Source organism: Drosophila subpulchrella, chromosome 2L, assembly GCF_014743375.2.
Source record: "Drosophila subpulchrella strain 33 F10 #4 breed RU33 chromosome 2L, RU_Dsub_v1.1 Primary Assembly, whole genome shotgun sequence".
Taxonomy (NCBI): Eukaryota; Metazoa; Arthropoda; class Insecta; order Diptera; family Drosophilidae; genus Drosophila; species Drosophila subpulchrella.
In genome coordinates, this window is record NC_050610.1 from 8,746,761 (window position 1) to 8,769,173 (window position 22,413).

General features: G+C 39.5%; 1 protein-coding gene across 6 annotated transcripts; it reads right to left on the bottom strand.

Moving 5' to 3' along the window:
- Positions 1-755: 755 nt before the first annotated feature.
- LOC119548623 (trafficking kinesin-binding protein milt) lies at positions 756-22,045 on the bottom strand. 6 transcript variants are annotated; one of them, XM_037855998.1, is made up of 6 exons: positions 21,793-22,045; positions 18,627-18,936; positions 17,656-17,865; positions 4,639-4,917; positions 2,889-4,494; positions 756-2,629 (listed from the first exon to the last, which is right to left on the bottom strand). In XM_037855998.1, the coding sequence occupies exons 2-6, from the start codon at positions 18,799-18,801 to the stop codon at positions 1,549-1,551; spliced, it is 3,351 nt and encodes a 1,116-aa protein (XP_037711926.1). In that variant the 5' UTR covers positions 18,802-18,936; positions 21,793-22,045; the 3' UTR covers positions 756-1,548. The 6 variants fall into 6 exon arrangements, with proteins under 6 accessions (XP_037711926.1, XP_037711927.1, XP_037711924.1 ...); XM_037855999.1 differs by lacking the exon at positions 21,793-22,045 and adding an exon at positions 19,248-19,445; XM_037855996.1 differs by lacking the exons at positions 17,656-17,865; positions 18,627-18,936; positions 21,793-22,045 and adding exons at positions 10,562-11,538; positions 15,634-15,776.
- Between the last annotated feature and the right edge of the window lie 368 nt (positions 22,046-22,413).

Here is a 22,413-nt window from a genome sequence, read left to right on the forward strand (position 1 = left end):
AGTCCTGATATAAATAAATCATCTTTGAAAATATTGAAAAAAAACGACATGACTTTCTTGCCAACCCAATACTTAGGCTAAGTAATCCAATGCCAAAGAAAACTCTCAAGTTCGATTTGTATTTAACGATGTTCTCTTTATTTGCAGATATAAATAAATATATTGGTAATTAAAACTAACAACTTTTACAATCTGTTCTGTATTCCAAATTTTTGTATAATTTACGTTTTTGGGCACGCACTCGATTAGCTTGTAATGCCAACTCCTCAGTTGAAATGCTATTAAACACAAATCCTCGAAAAACGCGTACAACTCCAATAAACATATGTTACTTCTTGATCTTAATCGATATTTGCTTAATCCATGATATTTTCGTTCTTTAAATTAAAACCGTTCAAAGTCAAATAACAAAAGTTTGTATCTTCAATTTTACACTTCAGATTTGAGAATCCTGTTAATAGACTATAACTGCGAGCTACAGTGAGTGTTCGCAAGTGTTTGGATAACATGTGTCCGTGTTATGCTACTGCTTGATTGGCCATCAGTGTGCTTTGCTAATAAACAGCCATTGTATTACTGGTTCTTGGATGCCGTTTCTCGTAAATGAATCTATTAATACGCATTATTTCAAACATTTGTTCAGTGATCTTAAGTTCTTGTGTCTCGAGTTATGGGCGCTCTGCCTTGAAGCTATGCTCACAGTTCCCGCATAGCCAAGGGAGCCCCGACCCAGGATAGGACTAGAAAAATAATCGTTTCTCGCTATAGTTTATGTATTTTCGTTTGGTAGTGCGCTAAGCACCGAAATAAGAATTAAGTCAAAGCAATAGCATTTTGAGTTATGATCTTTGTGATACAGTATTGGGAGGGTCTACGGAGCACGTCTCTTGTGTGGAAAGCAAAAAACGCAAACTATATACGCGTGTAAAAAAATATATATATGTACCTCCTTACTTAACCACATTCAAGTTACAGATTGATCTCTCTCTTATGTTTGTTCTTTCTATATACAACTTTGCACCAGCTTTGACCCTATACACAGGGAAATCATAAAAATAAATGTATACATGGTTTCGTTTTCGTTTACGCGGTAATAAACACAGGAAAAATAAATACAAAATTGGCAAAATGTAGTTTAAACTAAAAATAGCTGCTTTGGAACTCGGTGTTCAACGAACTGGCCATCGTTTGGTTCTTAAATTGCCGCCGTCAGTTGAAGCAAAATAATAATAATATGCGAAGTACTCGATTAATAACTACTAAATTTAAACATTTCTCTATATGTATTTACAAATCACAGCTACAAACACTAAAACCTTCTTCCAGTGTTGCTTAAGGTGGCGCTGACAGGCATTATGCGGGGCATTAAACAAAAAAATGAAACTGAACGTTCCCACGATTACATTGCGTTTCGTTAATCAACTCGTTCCCGCGTTGTGCTTAAAAAAAATATCATTTAACTCGCAAAAGGCATCCTTTCATTCCTTTAAAAGTAAACTATAGTCCAGCAAGCGTTAGAATAAGGTTGTGAATGATTGGCTATCTGCTTTACAGCCAACCGCCCTTGCGGCCGAAAAGCAAGGAACTAACTGAACCCACAAACGCCTGTGTGATGCTCTGTGGTGCCGCCTCCTCCTCCTCCGCTGCCTTCGCCTCATGTCGCTTGTTGCTCAGCTTGCTGCTGCCGCTGTCGGCAACTTTTCCCAGATCGGGACGCACCCGACCGCCGCCTCCAGAAATTGTGCCCAGATCGGGTCTCTGGCTGGCCATGCCGTTCTTCAACTGCCTCCGCGATTTCTGGCGCTGCATCTGCTTCAGCCGCGTTTCGCTGGCCGTGCCGTTGGACGTCGTCGTCGGTGCACTCGATCCAGAAGTTGGCTGACTTTGTTGTGCTGCTGTTGTGGTTTTGGGTGTCGCGCCCTTTGATGGCTTGATCTTCATCACTAAACCCTGGTCGTCGCTATCATCGCTGTTGTAAGCGCTGGTGCTGCTGCTCGTCGATAAAGGTACGCCGGCTGCCGCCGAAGTTGATGGTCCTGCGGGCGTGGGCGACTTTAAGCCTCTATGCAAAACACCCTTGATTTGAGCCCGATCAAAGTGTATGTCGTCCACAATGCTGTTGGTGCTCGTGTGCAGACTCTGCAGGCTGCCACTGCTCAACGGCGAACTACTGCGGTTCGCAATACCCGAGCCAAGGCCTCTCTGTGCGCTTATTATATTCTCCAGTCCAATGCTCTCCACCTTCTCGATGAGGTTCAACGATCGCAGTGCCCGTCTCTCCAGGTGCGACAGCATGATCTTTTGCTGCTGCTGCTTGCTGAGGCTGCTCCGTTGCTTATGTTGCTGCTGCTGGTGCTGATCGCCGACAATTTTACGACGAATTAGATCCGCACCCGACGAGAGCAGTCCAAAGAGCGGCTCGGGCGACTGGGCGCGAGGAGGCGATCCCTCCGGGCTGTTGCATGGCGTCACCGTGGGCGTGAAGTTTGGACCGGCGGGCGTGTTGAGGGCACTGGGCGTTACCGCCTTGATACCCCTCTCATTCAGCATGCCGGCGAGTCCGAGGTTTACCGAAAATGTGGAGCAGGAGTTTTTGCGCGAGAGTCCAGAGCGGGGCGTGGCAGGACAACTAAGAGGGGTAGAAAACAAAGTATTATTAAAGTGTGATTTACAATTTTTTTAAAAGCAAGTAATTGAAAGCAATTAGAAAAGGAGTGACGTTAAATTCGTAAACTATTTTTATCATAACACTTTTTTTAAAGATTAGTTTCAAATGTATTAAACTAGTTCCACGAATGTCTTTAATATAGTCGAAAAACTTTGTGACAAGAAAAATGATTGCATAATCCCTTAGATAGAATATGAATAAGAATATATTTGTTAATTACCTGGGTTGTCTTGATGTTGATGTGGAGGCCATTCGAGAGGACATCTGCGACTGCGACAGGAACGACAGATCGTTAACAAAGCCATCGTCCGGATGCATAACCATGCTGTTGGTGTAGGTGAAAGTGCAGCCTGGCGCTTCGAACTGTTTGCCGGGCAGCTCATCGCTAACGTCCTCTTCGACGTCCGAGAGCGTGTAGATTTGCATGCCCAGGTCGTCTAGCCCACGTCCACCGCGAATCGTAACGCCGGGACGCTCGTCCAGCAATCCACTGAGTGTGGGCGTGGCCAGGCGAGACCAATGGTGCAATGTCTGCGATCCCTCCATCGGTTTGATGATCTGGAGTTTCTCGGGCAGGCGCCACTGGTGCGTCATCGAGGCGGACATGTGATTCGTAGAGCCCGACATTCCAGAGGAGCCGGTGGACATGATACTGTCCGGCGTGCGCACACCCAACGGGAGGTCAGAGTTGCGGTCTTTTCCTGCTCCATGAGTCATGGGCTCATCATAGTTATACGTTCCAGCCGGCGCATAAGACAGCATAGCACGGCGGGCCAATACCTCCGCCGGCGTCAGCCTCTTGAGAGCCGCCTCCAACTCCTTGGCGCCGGGCGCTCCTGGCACACCAGAGGGCTGGGCTGGATAACCGTCATCTGACTGGGAGTTGAGACTCTCGCTGGACAGAGTTTTAACGCCCAGCGATTGACTGCTACCGCCACGATAGTATGAGCCCGCTGGATACGCCATCGAAGCCATGCGCGGCCCCGAGGAACTGCTCATCGACATGGCGCCCAGTTGGGTCATCGACACGTTGCCGCTGTCCATGTAGTTGCCGCTTTTGCCGGCACATCGCACCGTGTCGAACACCCGCTTGTACGGAGGCACATTACCAGCTCCTGCGTAGATGCTGCTGCCCATGGCGGATGTACTCATGCCACCGGACGGCATGTTCATCATCATGCGGTTAATGCGGTCTGCAGATCGTTGGCTGTCGCCGGATATGCCAGAGTCCAGGCTGTTCTCTGAGTACTGCGACGACTCCATCAGCTCAAAGTGCAGCGAGTCCGGCTGGAAGAGACCACCTCCAACGCCTGCACCACTTGTGCCCAGGCCACCGAGGAAGGAGCTTCTAGCCATCGGCTGAGACCGCTTGCGCTGCTGCTTCAGCTGATCCTGGGCCGAGTGCAGCAGGGCGAGCACCTCTTCGTAGCGCTGCTTGAACTCTACCAGCTCCAGGGCCAAGGCATTCTGGTTCTCCTTGGTCACGTGCAGCAGGGACAGGTGCTCGTCGTTGTCTTGCGTCAGTTGGTGCAACCGCATCTCCGCCTCCGCCAGGCGAGCTGTCAGACTTACGATCTGCTCGTGCTGCAGTCGGTTCTCCTCCCGCTGCCGCTCCAACTCCAGACTGAGGTTGTCGTACTGCGAATTGGCATCGTTCAACTGGGCACTGATGTCGGCCATCAGCTGGCGCTCATGCTCCTCCACCTCGTCCGTTTGGTGGGCCAATTGGGTGGCCTCGCACTTGAGCGACTTGTTCTCGTCGATCAGAGTGTTCACCTTGCGCTGCAGCAGGTCCAACGTAATGGACTTCGACATGGTGGGAGTGTCTGTGAAAATACAAATTAAACAATGGTTAACACCAATATGTTAACAGCTATCTGCCTATTAGTAAATAAGGAAGCCAATATAAAACCTACTATACATTCTTAGCACTTAGGTTGATATCATCTTAAATTAACAAGAAAACTCACCAGTATCTGTGCCATCGTCTGCATCGTTGGTAAGCACCGAGATAAGCTCGTTCTTCTTGTGCAGCTCGTGGACAAGCTGGGCGCGATCGTCGTTGGAGGCCTTGAGATCGGTCTCCAGATCGGCAACCCGGGCCTCGAGGGCATTGTTCTGGGTGAGCAGCTCCTTTCCGATCTGCACAGTCAGCTCCAGGTCCTTCTCCTTCTCCTCCAGCAGTCGCGTCACGGCCTCAATGTCATCGTACGCCCGAGTCATCTGGCTAACGCGGTTGCCGCATAGAACTACAAAATATATGAAAAGCAAATATTGGTGTGAGTCTTAACGCAGCTTAAATGATGCTATAAATGTGGAAAATTATGTAATTTTATCAATTTTCGTAACAAAAAAAAACTGTAATTTGTTCGGAAGGTTCTGGTTGACTGTGTTTCAAAAGGAGAACGGTTTTAAAACTAAATTCGTCGATTTAAAAGTTGTCATTTAACAATTTAGATTACAACAGATATGGAATGTTTGGTATTAAGAGCCAGTGTTCAAACCCACTGGTGCCCAAAAAATGTATAAATTATTAAGAGCACATAATACAACATAGAAACTTTCTAAAATCTTTTAAATACAAGGATTTCTAAGTTTTATCCAATTTAAAACCGGAAAAATTATGAAAATTATATTGCTTTCTATAAGTACCAGCTATTTGAACATTTTAGTGAGTATGAAAGTTAGTATAATTGATATTCTTGGAAATGGAAACTTTTTATAATCTTTTGAATACAAGTTTTCTAAGTCTTTTCCAATTTAACACCGGAAAATTTATGAAAATGTATTGCTTTCTATAAGTACCAGCTTTTTGAACATTTAAGTGGGTATGAATGTTATATAATTGATATTCTTTAATAGGTTATTTGAAAAATAGGTTTGTTTTATATAGTTTAGAGTCGGGATTTGCTTTAAGACAGTGTTGGAAAATGCTCCAGAGGCTCCAAGGACTGGACTCATCCACTTAACAGTTAACATTTTTAAGCACCTTCCATTAGCAGCTGCTCGTTCTGCTGCTCTCCCGTTATCAAACCCTCTGCTGCAGTTGCCGCCGCTGTTGCAATGTGGCTAATGTTGCCAATGCTGCTGCTGCTCCCCAACGAGAGGAGTTCGTCATCGTACTCAAGTTCATCGTCCGTGATGAAGAAGTCTTGGTGCAACTCCGACCAATTTTGGCATGCCTCAAAGGCCAAGTCTTCCAAGTTGGTGGTTATCGTTGTGGTTGTTGTTGCAGCAGCAGAAGAAGAAGTAGAAGCCGCTGCAGCTTCCAATGCATAATCCCTATTGCCGTCTCGCTCTGATACACTGGCTAAAAATCGATGATGGACCCCGCTGCCGGCAGCAGTCTCCCTCTCCCTCTCTCGCTCTCTCACTGGCTCCACTTCCACTTCCATCTCCTTTTCCTTTCCCCCATTGTTTACGTGCGTCATCTTGGCTTTGTTGTCTTCTCTTCCTTCCTTTTTTTCTATGGCAAATTCTTTTCTTAGTCACTCGGCATTCTTGAATTACATTTAAATTTAAATCGCTTTGGCTTGAGCTATTTCCTCTTCGATTTGTATTATGTAATTTTTAAAGCATTTTACAAATTCCGTCTGTCGTCTAGGCACTTTTGGTTTGTTTGGGGTGTTTTCGTTTTCGTTTTTTTTTGTTTCTCTGTGTTTTTCTACCCCTTTTATCCGCTTCTTTTTGAGAGGTCGTCACATGATTTTGTAGTTTTTTTTGTGCCTATTCAATTGCCTTGATGGTCGGTGAATGTAAACATTAAAACTAATTGCTAAATTAATGCGAATTGTCCAGAGTCACAAGAGAAAATGAATAACTGTCATCGTGGTGGCTCTCTCTCCTCTCTCACTTTTTTTTGCTCTCTTTTTTTACCACCCACTGAACGCGGAGCATGCGCAAAATCACTTGGCGCTCGTTAATTTATTTCAAAGATTCGCTTGGCCGAAAAAAAAAAACAGTTTATATATATATATAAAAAACCTCGCTTGACTGCTCAATGTTATCTTTTCGGTTTTTGTTTTTATTTTTATTTTTAGCCCATGAGCGCAGCTTGGAAACTGGAAGTGGAACTTCTTGCTCGGCCAAACGCACACACTGAAATGACAGCTGAGACGTCGGCGTCGACTGAGGAGGACCGGCAGCGCAGGCAGCAACAGCAACAACAATAGAAACAACAACAACAACTGCAGCATCACTTAAAGTAAAAGGCGTTTTCCCAGGCAGCATTTCCAGTGAAAGGGAAATGGAAATGGCAATATTTACAGCCACAGCTGGGAATTCTAAATGGGAAATTGCTATACTAAAACACAACTCGAAAAACTCACATGTTTCCAAAGATTTCTGCGTTTCACTTCACTTCACTTTGCAATATATGTACAATATAATGGCAGTTCAAAAGTCCAAAGGTTAGAGACATTAACCACACACACAATGAAAAGAAATCAACAAAAACTATATAACGCGAAAACTTCAAATCTAGATGGCAAGAAGAAGACGAAAAACTGCGCTCCAAACTCGTGACGGTACAGACACACACACAAATACAGTTTCTTCTTCTTACGCCTTTTGCGTGTTGTTTTTTCTTTTATTCTTTTTGCATTTTGCAAACGTTTCAGATTGCTCACTTCATCTTTAACTGCATGCGAACTATTTGGGATCCCGACTCCTTGACTTTGGCAAATTGTTTGGCACAATTTTCTTCACTTTGCCGTTTGAATTTTGCACAAATTGTGTAATTTACAGATTGCAGATACTCGAGAGAATGACAAAACGCGAGGCGTGGAAGCCAAGAGTGAATGAAATTCGTTTGTTGTATAGGAATTGGAGTCCACTCATCCACCACCATGAAATCCACATGGGGGAGAGCAAATTAAAGAGAGCGAGAGAGAGCGACAGCATTGCCAGCCCAATAAAAGGTAAAGGTGAGTGATGTAAGAGGGTCGGCTATTTGATACTGTGGAACTGTACTCAAAAAAAATTCACGTTTTACATATAAAGTTTGGAAGTCCTAAATTACCTTTAAATCTTTTAAAGATAGAAATCTTTAAAAAAAATTATATTCTATTTTAAAAATCTGTTATGTAGCTTATAAGAATGAGAAACATTTTAGCAGTGTTAGAAAAAGCGTGTTTACAATTTTTTTTATTAATTAGGACTCTAAGGTTCCTTCAATAATGAAACTAAAACTGAACAAAACGGGAATTTACCCAAAAAAAGTATTTTTATTGATTACGTCTGATAAAATAAGTAGAACAAATATTTTTTAATTAAACCATGTTAAAATATACTTTATACTACATATGTATACCCTGTAAAATATGAAGACATTGCTACTCAGGTGACACTCGAAACTTCGGATGCAAATGAAGCGGATAAACGAAGGCGAAGCCGATTGCCAATTGTTTGTTTTTCCTCGCAACATATCATATTTCCTATTTCGCAGGTAAACAGCAAGACATCAGAAAACTCCAACTAAAACCGGAACCATTTTCCGGATAATCCTAATCCCATTCATGGTTAGAGTGCGAAAAACTACACGGGTAACTTTCCGCGTACCTCGCAGACGAATTTCCACGAATTACGAAACGTTCAGCCAGATCAGGTAGAAAACTTTGGCACAGAATGAAATGGAATAGGTATGCGATAGGTAGCGCTCTAAAAATTAAACATAGTTAGAGAGTTTGTGGATCAACTAATGGCCCACTCAAAGATTTACAACACGTGCCAATCAGTCATAAAAATGGTAAGAAAACTCATTACCATACGTCTGTGGTTATCAAATTATTTTATATGCCCTATAAAGTAATGAATAATATATTCAACCTGTTAAGTACTTGTGTCCCTATAATAACACTATTATCCTTATAATGTAATATAAAAATAAAAACCATTTTCAATTTTCTTTATTAAAATTATTAACATTTCAAGTTTTACTTTTGGAAACATAATCTGTGGTTATCAGATTATTTTATATGCCCTATAAAATAAGGAATAATATATTAAACCTGTTAAGTACTATTATCCCTATAATAGTAATATTATCTTTATATTGTAATATAAAATACTACCTGACAACTATTTTAAATTGTCTTTATTTAAATAGATAACATTTTGCATTTTACTTTTGAAAACATGATTTGTGGTTATCAGTTTACTTTATATGCCCTGTTAAGTACTTGTATCCCTATAATAGTACTATTATAAGAAATGTAATAAAAAATAATACCTGTAACTATTTTAAATTATCTTTATTATTATTTTCTTTTGGAAACGTGATTCATTTTCGTACATTAAATTTCGTATAAGGGCATCAGTAGGTTATAATAATACTATAGCATACAGCCTCGGTGACCTTTTTAAGATCAGAGAAACTGTATTACGTGCAAGTCATAAAACGATTCTTAATGGGTTTTTAGCAGCTTTACGCTAATAGAACTTCAGTGATGATTTCAAGACAATAATGTCATGTGGTTGTGCCTGCACTAATGACAATAAATGACTGGAGCTTTTATTTCGCAATCAATTGGCCAAGATAGTGTGTGTCTGGCAAACAAATGATAAGCGCAGAACGAAAGCTACTCTCTACATTCGAAAAATATAATTAATACAAACTTGCGTAGATAAGTGGCGGCCCTAGCAATAAAGATCCCAAAACCCAGGCACAAGATGAGATCATGTGCTTTTCGCATTCTTCCCGTACGCCCCTCAAACTTAATAGTTTTTTTTCCTAATGAACCTGCTAAAATCGTCTATAGATGAATATAGGCGGGTACAAAAAGCCATCATAAGTTGTGCAAATATCAACATGGCAGTCAGGGCTCTAATAACGAGTCGGCACGATCAATATAGTATATGGTATCGAAAACAAACACAAAGTCTAAATAACGCCAAGTGAAAATAGAAGAAAATAAATATGTAAAAAATAGAATTTGCTCAAGCCTATATGTGCAAAAATGGCTGTCGTGTTTGCCTCCACGTCGTCCATAACAAAAGAACTCAAATAGGCAGGGAAACGGCACTCATTAATTGGAAAAATATAAACCTTTCGATAAGATAAGCCCTAAATAAGTCCTGCAGGCTGCACTTCGGCGATAAGTAAGGAAAGTAAAGAAATGTGAGGCCATAATGCTAAAATACTTAAATAACAATGGTTATCTCTTTAATACCATGTTTAGCTGTGAGTGCATTGATAAGGCTTTATCGATATTATTGCTTGTTGTTTAAAACGATGAGCTTAAGATAAACATGGTAAGAATACAATTTTTATGGCGAAGTTTATTATGATTTCAAAAAAAGCAATACTAGCAAATATTAATTAATTCCGTATAAGGCACACTTTCAATACCATTTGAAGCACTTTAACTCATATTTTCACTGAATGGTAGGTTTATCAAATCTAGACAGTTTTCGAGTGCACTTATTATCACATACTCAATTATCCACTAGAGTTCTTTTTTATCTCTTGTGCAATTAAGAGTAATGGATTATAGTTTTATTGATATTAAATAATCATATTGCAACAGAGAGCACCGATTGAAAATATAAATCAAAGATTCTGATTATAAAAATAAATAGTTTGGTAAATTTAAATATAATCACATTGATGAAAATCCACTATTATTTCAAATATGTTTGCTTAAAAAAATGTTTTAAAATTAGAAAATGGTTAAATGCTTAGCTACTCATGATATATAATACATGATACGTACTATCATCGTATCTACCATTTTCTACCTTTTCTTTAAAGTATTTTCCAACTAAATCAAGCAATTTAAATTATATCTGTAGATATTTTCGTTTCAATACACATAATAGATACGATTATTTATCAGTGAAGAACCCAACCCAATCCAATATCATAGTAAGATCTTGTCAAGACCTCATTCTTACCCTTGTTCGTCAGCAGACTGCGCACCACCTTCAGGCAGTTCTTGCCATCGACATTCTTGGAGGCATAGTACATGAGTTCCCAGCTGCTGGCTGCCTGCAGTAGCTCCGGGGGCAACTCGAAGTGCGGTGCCTCCAGGGGACCGGTGATAGGACTTTGGACCGGAGTAACAGGAACACTGCCGCCTATCTTTCGCTGTCCCTTGGAGGCGAAATCGTGGAGCAGGGCCAAAAGAGGAGCCGAACCGCCCAGCAGCTGAGGTGCATCCATGGTCTTTGGTCCCGACTTCATCTGCTTGACAATGCACCTCATGCGATCCACTGCCTCCAGTTCGAGTTCCAGACGCGTGGGCGGCGGTTCTATCCCGTTGACAATCGCCGACATCGAGGAACAGCTGGAGGATATGCTGTCGAAATCGATATCACTGCCAGATTCATTTAGCTGCTGCAGTTTATCCGCCGATCGCTGGCAATTGGTGTCCAAATGCTGACCCAGCAGCTTGTAGGTGTTCTCAAAATGTTTGCTCGAGTTGGATGGTTTGCAGGTGATCAGGGTGGTAGAGTTCAGGGAATCGTCCGAGGCATTGGAGCTTAGGGAACTGCTCGACTTGCTCAAGATCAGCGAGGTTTCTCCATCCACATCTCGAGTAAAGGTGCTATTAAGCTGGTTGCCATTCTCGAAGGTTTGCCCATAATCATCCGCCTCATGCTCCACTATTATGGGCAGGGCCTCCAGCTTCCTGACGGGATAATGTGGCTCTGCTGATTCTTGTTGATTGGGTTTACTTCGCGTTGCACTGTTAAAAACTGGCATTTTGCTGTACGAACATTGTTTGTTTGCTTCAACGCGAATTCTTTAGGTTTACGATTTTAACAATTTATTTAATTAACACTCAAACATTTAACTTATAACAGGAAATTTGTTAGTTTTATTTATGCAACTGCCTTTTAGGAATTTGGTTGGGGTTTAGTTATAGTGCCTATAAAGATTGTGAGTTTAGGTATACTTCGTTAGAATATTGCGCAGCACATTTCCCCACGATTCTTTATCTTTACGACCGGAATTGCAATTATTGATGGGCTATTTTGGCCTGCCTTTCGAACTAACGGTGGCCTTTTTGTATTATTATTAAGCAAGTTGGCAATCTGCGGAAGGTGTTTGCCTCATTTCCAAAAAACAACAATGGCAAATTTTTAGTGTGCGCATATAAATCCCAACATTTACATACAATGCTAGACAACAAAAATAAATCACAAATATTTCAAAACTGCGACGACTTCACACTGCAACGCCCAGGAGAAGAGTGGACAGATTGTGGGCATCGTGGAAATTTAGTGGCTGCCACTAGCCAAGGAAAGTTGGGCGCAAACAAGTTTTACAAATTATTTATGTATAGCCTTGCTCGTCGGAATGAGATGGGAGCTGCTCTGTAGGCAGTAGCATGGCCAAGATCACGTAGGTCTCTGCTGCTGGGAAAACTCATAAAGTCCAGAACCCGTAACTCCAGAATCAGGTAGTGAAAAGCGTGGGTTCCCTCAGAATGCCGCCGCCTGCTGGAGCGGAAAAATGGTGCACACATCCCAAGAAGAAGCTGGTCCATTCATTCACGCTCTCAATAGCCATTCGATCATAATTTATATGGCCGCCCAGCCAGGCCAGCTAGGCAAAGTGAAAGAAAATTGAGCTGAACCCAACTGAGATAATAACTGGCGAGCTAGATACAAGATACTAACGGTTGTGCCAAATGAACGGCCAGGCCAACATAAGATGACCAACATAAAGCTTGCTAGTCGAACAAACAAAAAATCTTGGAACCCAAGATGACCAGATGATTCAACCGATCCGAGTCACCTTTTTTCAGTTTTAAATCATTATTTTGTATCCCTTGCAGTTGAAAGCGGCAATGTGCTTTGCGTAAAAACCTCATTTCAGTCGCTGTATTTTTTTTTTGCAGGTTCATCGACATGCAAAAAGCGTATGCACTTATGAGTCACGTTTCCCAACTTTATTATAATACTGTATACGATCGAAGGGAGCCCACAAATTAATCACATTGATAGACCCCATGGCATATGACAAAACGAGCTTAAAGAATCCGCACAACTTGATTGGTTGATTGAATAAAAATATGAAATGAAATGGTGGAAAAAAACGATCGGTGGGCCATTCAAGTGCCGCAGGGTAATTACGTAAAGACAACTGAATAAATAGCTGAGGGAAAAGCAGACAAAACATCCGAAAAAGGCCAATCAATTCGTACACGCGAAAATGAAACGAAAACGGCAGCAGTAACATTAGACAAACTCTGTTGTTATTCGTCATGTTTTATTTTGCAGTTTTTGTGATGTATTTGGTTCACATCAACTTTCACAAATGCTGTTCGTAATTAATTATTGGCAAAAGTTTGGTGCATTTAAGCATATTTTTATGGTCACTACAAGATGAGCAACGTCCCATACTTTACTTGGAAACTAAAAGCTTAGCTGGTTTATACGATCTTAAAGATGAAGATCAAGAAAAATCAAGTTTTGGGGGGTTTCTAGTATAAACATGGGAAATCCATAAATATTATATAAATGTAGCTCTGTAAAACGAAAACTGAGAAAATGTATAATTGATTCATCTCACATTAACCGACACCTGAGCGGTCTTTTTGAACATTTAGAGTACTTAAATCTGAATGAAGAGTGACCAATTTGCAATTAGTCCTCGTACAACCCATGATCAATAAAAGTAGGTAACAGCAAAGTCAAGGAAGTTCGATGTCCGCTGCAATTGATATGCGAGTGATTGATAGCCAGGGTAATTATTGTATCATATGGTTATTACGGCGGAAAATGCTTTGAGCCACATTTTCTTGCATCAATTAATGCCGGCAATGTGAATGTCCTACTCAATAGGCCAGTGACACAGGGGGAAAAATAAAAAAAAAACTAGAGGTAGAGGAAAAACAGACGGATTTGACGAATGCCTGCAGGTGCAGTGTTTGCAAAGTGACGCAATGAAAGTATGTCACAAAATGTAAACCATCTCAGGCAATTGTTTGCTAAAATAGATACAAACATAGAAAAAAAGGCAGCATGGTCAGTCGGACATAAGCCGCTTTTTTCGGTGGCCCAGTTGGTAAGACCCACGAACATGACACCATTTGGTTCGGCAGAAGCTTAGCACCAATAAAAGTACAATTGCCAAAGCGATTATGGCCGTCCACTTAACGTGCCCCAAAGCTCAAATGCCATTTGTACAACATATAATAATACATATAGTTTGCGGTTAGTTTTCAGCGGAAAACACTTGATGAGTTAACGGAACGCGTTCTTTAGCTGACTAGATAAACCGTTGATTGATGCGGAAGAGCCACGGGGAAATGATAATGGTAATCGATCAAGAAGCCAGGCCAATGAAGTACAGTTATAGCTAGCTATATAAGAACTGTTAAATTCCATTGGTCCGTGATTCATATTTATTAATCACTTACTTTATAATAAGTGAGGTGAAGATTGGGAAATTATTAAGTGTGACTAATTCAAGATTTGTTAGACTGCATTATATGTAAACAATCACAACTGGGATTTTAGGGTACTACAATTAAAAGATATTAAGATATCCACTAACTGAAAATGGTATATAATTCGACAACTACATATATTCGCAATGGTATTTTGAGATTGTTTGCATTAACATTTTAATACATACATTTTTTAATGTCAAGTAAAAAAGGATTAATGTAATATAATTAAAATTAAAAAGTGTGACTAATTCAAGATTTGTTAGACTGTATACAGGTATATCTTAACAGTCACAACTCTGATTTTAAGGGGTCTAATTAAAATGTAAATTCTAGTATCCAAAAAAAAATCCAAAATAGTAAGTAAGTTTAATTTTAACGTTTATTTAGAGATAATTTTCTTTTTAAGATCGCAAGATAGGGATGATCAATGTTAATGTTAATATAATTTAATAATAATTTATTAATATATTTTAATTAATTGTTATGCTCATAGAGAAATGTCGGTCAAAAACGACATTTATTTCCATTAACGTATGACATGACAGAAGTTGTACTGTATTTAAAACAAAATTCCCATCGTGTCAAAGAAAAAGATAACGCATTAAATTGATCACTTCCACATGGATGGTTTGTCCATTTTGACCTTTGATTTGTTTATCATTTTTCCTAGCAGGGCATTGGAAATTAACATCTGTAAGTAAGGATTGTCTTCTTGATCAGGGATCACTGTAAACCGGCTGCACTCAAAGAACTGGAAGACGGGAATTCGTGTAGCGGTAAATGGTGAATTACCCACCAATACGCACATATGTATATAAACATATAAGCACACCCAAGGCAAACAAACATGGACAAACAGCTGGCTGGATTGGAACGAGCGAGACGGAGTGTCGATCCGAGAAAGAGATAGCGGATAGAGAGGAAATTCCAATAGAGGGCCCATATAGAATTAAAAGCGCTTCTTATCAGCGGAACAAAACCGAAAGACGGCATGGAAAAACGATTATGTAAAGAGGGGGAATGTGACAGAAACGAAAACAGAAACAACAACTGCAAGTTGAGAAGCCCACGAACAAATTAAGCCGACAGAAAACAAGCATTGCCCATGGCCTACACCCAATAATACACATATAGCTATACCATCATTCATTAAACAAGCGCGCTCCCTTTAAATGTTTACAACAGCCAGCGTTTTGCTCTTCATAATTCACAAAAAAAGAAGAAAAAGTTTAGCACTCGCACACACACACACACACACTCACAATAGTTGTCCTAAAAATAAATTCAATTCGTAATGACGGCACGAACAAGAAGCACTTGGAGAAATTCCAAATACTTTTTGGCACTAGCACACACACAGCCCGTCTATGGGGATTATTAATAATTTTGCGTTAATGATTTTTTCGGCAGTGCTCTCGGCTTTTTGCTTTTATTTGGCACACTCATTTCTCGAGTATTTTTGGCATAAATATGCCAGCACGCACAATTTCACTGCCAATTTTTCGTTATTTTTTATTTTTTTGCTTTGCACTTATTACAAAAATCGAGCGGACACCGCCTTACATTTTTCGTTTTGGCACACACGGTTTGCTTTAGTTTACGTATTTATTTCGCGGCGGCGGCGCTAAGACATTTGAAATAATGCACAGCACACACAACACACAAGCACGCGGAGCAGCATTACTTTTCCCTTTCCCCACCGATTGCAAACGGCCAACAAAATCGAAAAGCAAAATGACAAAAGCACGCACAGCGTTGCCAGATCGCCGGCCGGGCCCCAATCAGCTGTTTCGCTTTGTGGGGCTGTCGTGTGGCAGGCATCTTGTGTGAGTGGCAAAAACATGTGCTGTGACGTTTCACAGCACTGTCTAAAGCAACAAGTGTTGGAATTTGGGCGGGAAGTCGATAAATCTGTTTGATTAGTTGGCGCGCTTTTTTTTTGTGCAATCAAAATTGAACTCTTACTTCGAATGAACTCGTAAATATGTTAATTCATTCCATTAAATGTTGGCTTTTTGCGTATTTAACAAGCAACAGTCAATCAAAAATAACACTGTAAAGGATATTTAATTTACATGGTGTTAAGAGTACTTTTAAAATATAATGAGGGACCTTGTTTATATATAACCCATTGTTTACTGGTCGAAAAAAATTAGAGGTCTTAGACCATTTTTTTACGATATTTTAAGTTTTCCATTTTCGGAATTCGACAACACTCAAAAAAGATAGAATAGATATTTCGTAAAATATGTTGAAAACTCGTTAAAATTTTATAAAAATACACTTCAAAATTATGAATGTTGTCACACTAATGGTATTGCATTTGTGCTATTATCATAACCTAATGAAGTTACTTTATAAATGTATTTAATGACTTGAGGTAAAATGGATAAAACGACAAAATATATATATAAAGAATATTTTTAATGTATATTATAGTCTTGGTATATATTGATTATGCTATGGGCTCAACAGAAACGATTACAATGACACCTCCATAAGATATATTATTTAAACACCTAAATCATCACCTAATCCTTACCAACTCATAGATCATAAATAAACATGAACTTAAGCATTTGAAAAAAGAGCTTTTGAAATATTGACAATAGTATTCGCACAAACGCCGGAGACAAAAAACATTGGCATGTGATACAAAACGTATTTCGCACGTAGTATATTTTTCAATTTATTTTTAATCTTTTTCTTGCGTAGATAAAAGAAAATTGCGTTCTGCCTCCAAGTGAAAGTGGATAAACAACTTGAAAAATGCTTAAAAACGAATAAAAAGACATGAAAATTTCTAACAACAAGAGAATGACAAGTTCAAACAAACTGTTGAAGTGCTCAAAAAATGAATGTACATATAATAAAATTGACCATCTATACTTTACAGATACCACTTTATATAGAATATAGTACACAGAGATTGTATAACTCGCACTACATATGATTCAAAGGCTGACGGCACAAGTTCCGCTGATAAATTCGTATTAATTGGGCAATTGTATGCCGAGGCAGAGCCGTACAGTGTCATAAAAACAAATATATTAGGAAATTCATATTTGGCTTTGGTCTTCCCCCATTAAAGGCCTGCGTACATTGTAAGTACAAAGAGCGTAGAATGTTTTAGTTTTGGAATTGCATTCAGATAAATACTTTTGTAACTTGGGTATTGCTCATAAGCGATTATTCGAAATGCTATTTTAAGGGCATTGAAAACTGTTTCCGGTGATGATTTTTAAGTAATTGAGCAGGACACAATAACGAAGGCTTAACTTTTTCGGAGAATGGAATAAATATGGAATGGAATAATAATTATACCTTAGAAACTGGATCCATAGAGGACCTATGTATAATCAATTGCTCATAAGGTTTTTGTATACCATGCTACAATGGATTTTAATCTTAAATAGTCATACCAAACACTGCCTGGAAAGTATTTTCTCTTACATTTTTCAAGGCCATTTGCATGATCTTAGTCATATTCGCAAAATGATTGAGTCACTTATACGTTTTCCTCGAAAAACAAATAATTTTCCAGTCCTCTTCCTAATCTTAGATATTAAAGAAATTCACACTCACGGAAATAATTGAGGCACTCTCTTGTCTGCTCCTTGCTCAGGCCCAGACCTTCCGGCGGAATAGGTAGCGCTGGGGCCGGAACGAACCAGTCCTCATTCGCATAGCCGGAGAAGTTTGTGAGGAAATCGTTGCGCACCTTGTACTTGGGTATTTGCTCCTCCAGCAGCGAAAAAATCTCCACCTCGGGCAGGTTCTCGCTGCTGCACAGCTCTGCGTTGAAAAATAGATGAATAGATTAGCACGTTGGTGTGAGAATTAATTTAAAATGCAGATACAGTCCAACTTCCATTATTAGGATTTTTACAAAAAAAAAAAAAAAAATAATAATATTTAAAAGTTGAACGCTGATGTCATATTTAAATAAAAATGTTGCGGTTCACAAGTGTGGTAATGCACAATGTGTGTAACCTCTAATAATTTAGATGAAATACACATTTCAAAATGTAAAAAAAAAATTATTATAACATCGGGATATACTATATTGTCGATCATTCAGTTCGCTTTTCCAATACGTTATCCGGGTCAAAAAAATTTATTTCGCGAATTCTTTAGTTTCATTCGAACAGTCGGTTAACCACTGACCGGATGAGCCTAGCTTATGAAAGACGAAAAGTAGTTCATAACAAAGTTTCTGATAGAAAATAACTATGCTATCGATCATTCAGTTACAAAGCTTTTACAATATGTTATCTATTACAAAATTAAGTTCGCGAATTCTTAAGTCACATTCAAACAGTGGGTTAACCAATGACCGAAAAAGCCTAGCTTATTATGAAAGACGGAAAGTAGTCCAGAACAAAGTGTCTGATAGAATAGAACTATGTTATCATTCAGTTACATAGCTTTTACAATATGTTATCCATTACAAAACTAATTTCGCGAATTCTTTAGTCACATTTAAACAGTGGGTTGACCACTGCGCCTAGCTTATGGAAGGCGGACTGTAGTCGAGAACGAAGTGATTGGCTCACCGGTTAGGCAACTGGCATCGCAGGTCTGTGGTCTCGGGATAGCCGCCGACTGCGACTGCGTCTGCTGGAGGAGACGCTTCGACTGGAGGCGCGGCAGGTGCTTGCTGAGCGTCGCCTGGGCGGAGGGACTGAGCGGCTGAGAGCCGCCATTGGCCCCCAGAGTTGCGGATAGCATTAAATGGTGATCGCCTCTGGGTTGCAGTATTGTCTTGGATTAGTTACTCTTTGATTCTGGGTTTTGAGGTTTCGGGGGTGGACACTTCGTCGGTTGGGGGCTCCTCCTCTGCTGCGCGTCTGGTTAGTTGCTCAACTGAAAGTGGAGAAGGAGAGGCGGGCTTGTGTTAATTGTCTAGCCATCACATGAAACTAATAAGCCAGCTGCCAAGCGACTTTTTTCCGCTCTATTTTCGCTATTTACCGTCGGTATGAGTTCATTGCTAACAAACGAACAAACGTATGTGTTCGCGGCTCTTGCTTATCTTTGTACTGGCTGATAAAGTCGGCGGGTGAATGTGAATGATTATTAATACTATAAATATTAGCAAAACGTCAAAGGATTTTCAACTAATATTTATCAACTACTAAATTGGCAGTCGCAAAGTCCCACACTCACTCACACACCTGTTTGAAATGCTAGGTCTTCCTTACGAAATGCGCGATTAGGCCTTCTTCACACGGTACAATTTTAACTTTTGAATGAGTTCTTTGTATTCTAGATTAGTTTTTGAGCTCATTCAAAGTTTCCAACTATTGGTTTTCCCGAAATAAGCCAGATCCCGGTACAAATGACTAACATAATAATTGGTGCAAAAGTAAAACTTAGATCAGGGTGTAGAAATAGTGTACTGTGTGCTGTGGATGTGTATTTTTAAATGTCACAAATATTATTTTTACTCTTGTCCGAAACGTGTATCCAAATCAGCCAACTGGGAAAAAATAAGTAAAAATTCCAGCAAGTCTTTCAAAATATAGGTCTCGAATAACACGTTCTCTTTTGGTTCCCGGTAAAAATAATTTATCTACGATGAGCGTTGAGCGTCGCGCAGGCGTTTACTGATTTTCTTTTTGGCCTCAACTGATTTGAGTGGAGTCTGCGAGCTTTGTCGAGACATAACGATGTTTTCGAGGTCGGAAATGTGGAGTACTCGAAGAGCAGATCCGAAAGCCCAAGAGATGGCCAAAACCATTGGGAACAGATAGACTACGTGCTCAGAGGCGCGTCGCCTGCACTCAGAAACACGAAAAACCGCGGTGATAATAACGAACCGAGCGAACAAGTGGTAAAAAGTGTAATTAGTCAATAAACACTGCACAGGAAGAAAATGTTTATATGATAGCCATATATCATTTGCAGAATCAGATACCAACACTCGATGTGTAATGCCGGCTAATACTTTAAAACATTTACATATAAAAATGAGAAAATGTATTCACATTTTTTGAATTTACTATGGAAACTATAGTATAGTTGGGATATTCTTTTAAAAAATAAAATTATAAAAATCCAACTAATTCCAACCTAGAGGAATAGTGTTAATTCCTCTTTAATTGTATAACTACTGTCAAATTGTTCCAAAATACCATGCATAAGTTTTCCTGACTCATAATGTATGGGGATAAGGTTTTTTTATTGGTTTAATATTAAAGAACTGCATTAATTTTTGAAGAAAAAATTTTAATCTGTTAAATTTTTACAAAAAAAAATAATTTTAAATTAAGCTATAAGCATACATACAAATGTGAAAAATTTAGATATCGACCTACATTTTTTTCAGTGGCCGAAACCAAAATATATTTGATTTCATGGTATATTAAAGAATTTCATTCATTTTTAAAGAAAAAAGTTGCACAACCTCTGTATGGGAATTTTAGCAAAACAAAAATGAAAAATTAAATTATAAGCATACATACAAAATGTAAGTATCGACCTGAATTTTTTTCAGTGCCCAAAACCAAAATATATTTGATTTTATAGTACATTAAAGAGTTACATTAGTTTTTAAAGAAAAAAGTTGGACAACCTAAGTTGCTGTATTTTTATAAAACAAAAATTAAAAATTAAACTATAAGCATACATACAAATGTGAAAAATGTAAATATCGACCTGAATTTTTTCAGTGCCCAAAACAAAAATCCTGAGTTTGAACTGGAGTTTTCGATTTGCAACTCGCACCGAGCTTTAAACGATGACGCACAAAGAGCAAAGAGTTCTTAGCATGTGACGCCAAAATCGGAGGTGTTTCCCTGCAAAATAGCGATACGGTCGCTTGATGATAACACCAGAAAATCAATGGCGCTGTTTTTCTGTTCTTTTTTCGCCCGTTTGGCTGCAGTTTGCATTGCATAACAAGTGGAAAATCGAAGAACTGAGAGGAATTCGCATTTAGCCAGAAATAACAACAAAACGGAAAATCGTGAATGGAACCGGCGGCTAACGGTAATAGTTTGGCAGCGCAGTGGCAGCGCTGCAGCTGCGCTGCTGTCAAACACACACGCATTCTATTACTCACACACAGGAAGGCATTTTTCAAATTTTCATTTCTTCTACTTTTTATTTAGACGCAAAGAGCGCGCAATTGTCAGGCCAAAACACTAGCGTTCGGATGGCATAATGCTCTAAAATTAATTTCCAAGCGACGACGAACCTCAAACGCTTGCCAAAAAGCCAAGCAATTTGTTAAACTTGCGTTGTTTTGGCACTCAGACGCACACACACACTTTCGGCTCTTCTTCTTCACTTATATAAGTAGCGCGTCGCTTGTTGTTGTTGCTTAATGGGGCAGGGTCATTAGACGACACCGTTAAATGTTGCAAGCGGTTGTTTTATACATTTTTATGATTCTTAAACCATTGATTTATCACCAGCAGCATGAATCAGCTGGTTTAAGGGGGCGGTGGGTGGGGGGATGCTGCTTGGGGGAGGTCAAAAACGAACACACACGCACGCATACGCACACAAAATTTGCGGGGGCGCAGCTGTGCGCTGGTGTGTGTGTGAGGGAATTATAAAACACACACAAACGCAAACGCACTTCTCACATTTCATAATAATTTTCACAGCTTTCACAGGGAAAAACTAACCCTATCGCCAAGGCGTCCAATTATTGAATTTTCATTTTTGGCCCTACAAATGGCCCTTCTATTAGTTGTTGTTGGTGCTACCTACATTTGTTGTAGTTGCTGGCTTGTGTTTGCCATTTTTTCCGTAGCGCTGCTTTCACAGCACACACACACGCACACGAAATTCAGGGGTCACATGGAATTTTCCTCAATTCCGCACTTAACATCGCGCTCGTCAGTAATTGGAAAATGTTTGCTATTGGTTTGGTGTCTTAAAAAGTGCAGCGCGCACCGTCTGTGTGCGATTATGATGGGCAAAGAATTTAACTTATTTTATTTAGCCTGATTTCGATTGGCTGCTGCCCAACACATGCAAGAACCAGGGCTGGAGGTGGGAAACATCGATAGTTATATCGATAGTATCGATGGTGGCTGTTCTGTTGCTAATATCGCTAGTTTGTTTAGTTTTTAATCATTATTATTAGTAAAAAACCAATGTAGCTACAAATAAGATTGGGTTTTTTGGAATGCTTACAACGGTATATTTACCATACCAATTTTCTCATTTAATTAATTATAAAAATAAAGATTTACCTTTAATGTTAGATGGGTTCTTTAATATATGTTTCACGTATTTCAAATCATTGCTTTTAAAAATATAAAAAGCCTTTAAGTTGCTATTAAACTATTTTTTTTTTGCCTGTTATTTAGTCGAAACAATGCTTTA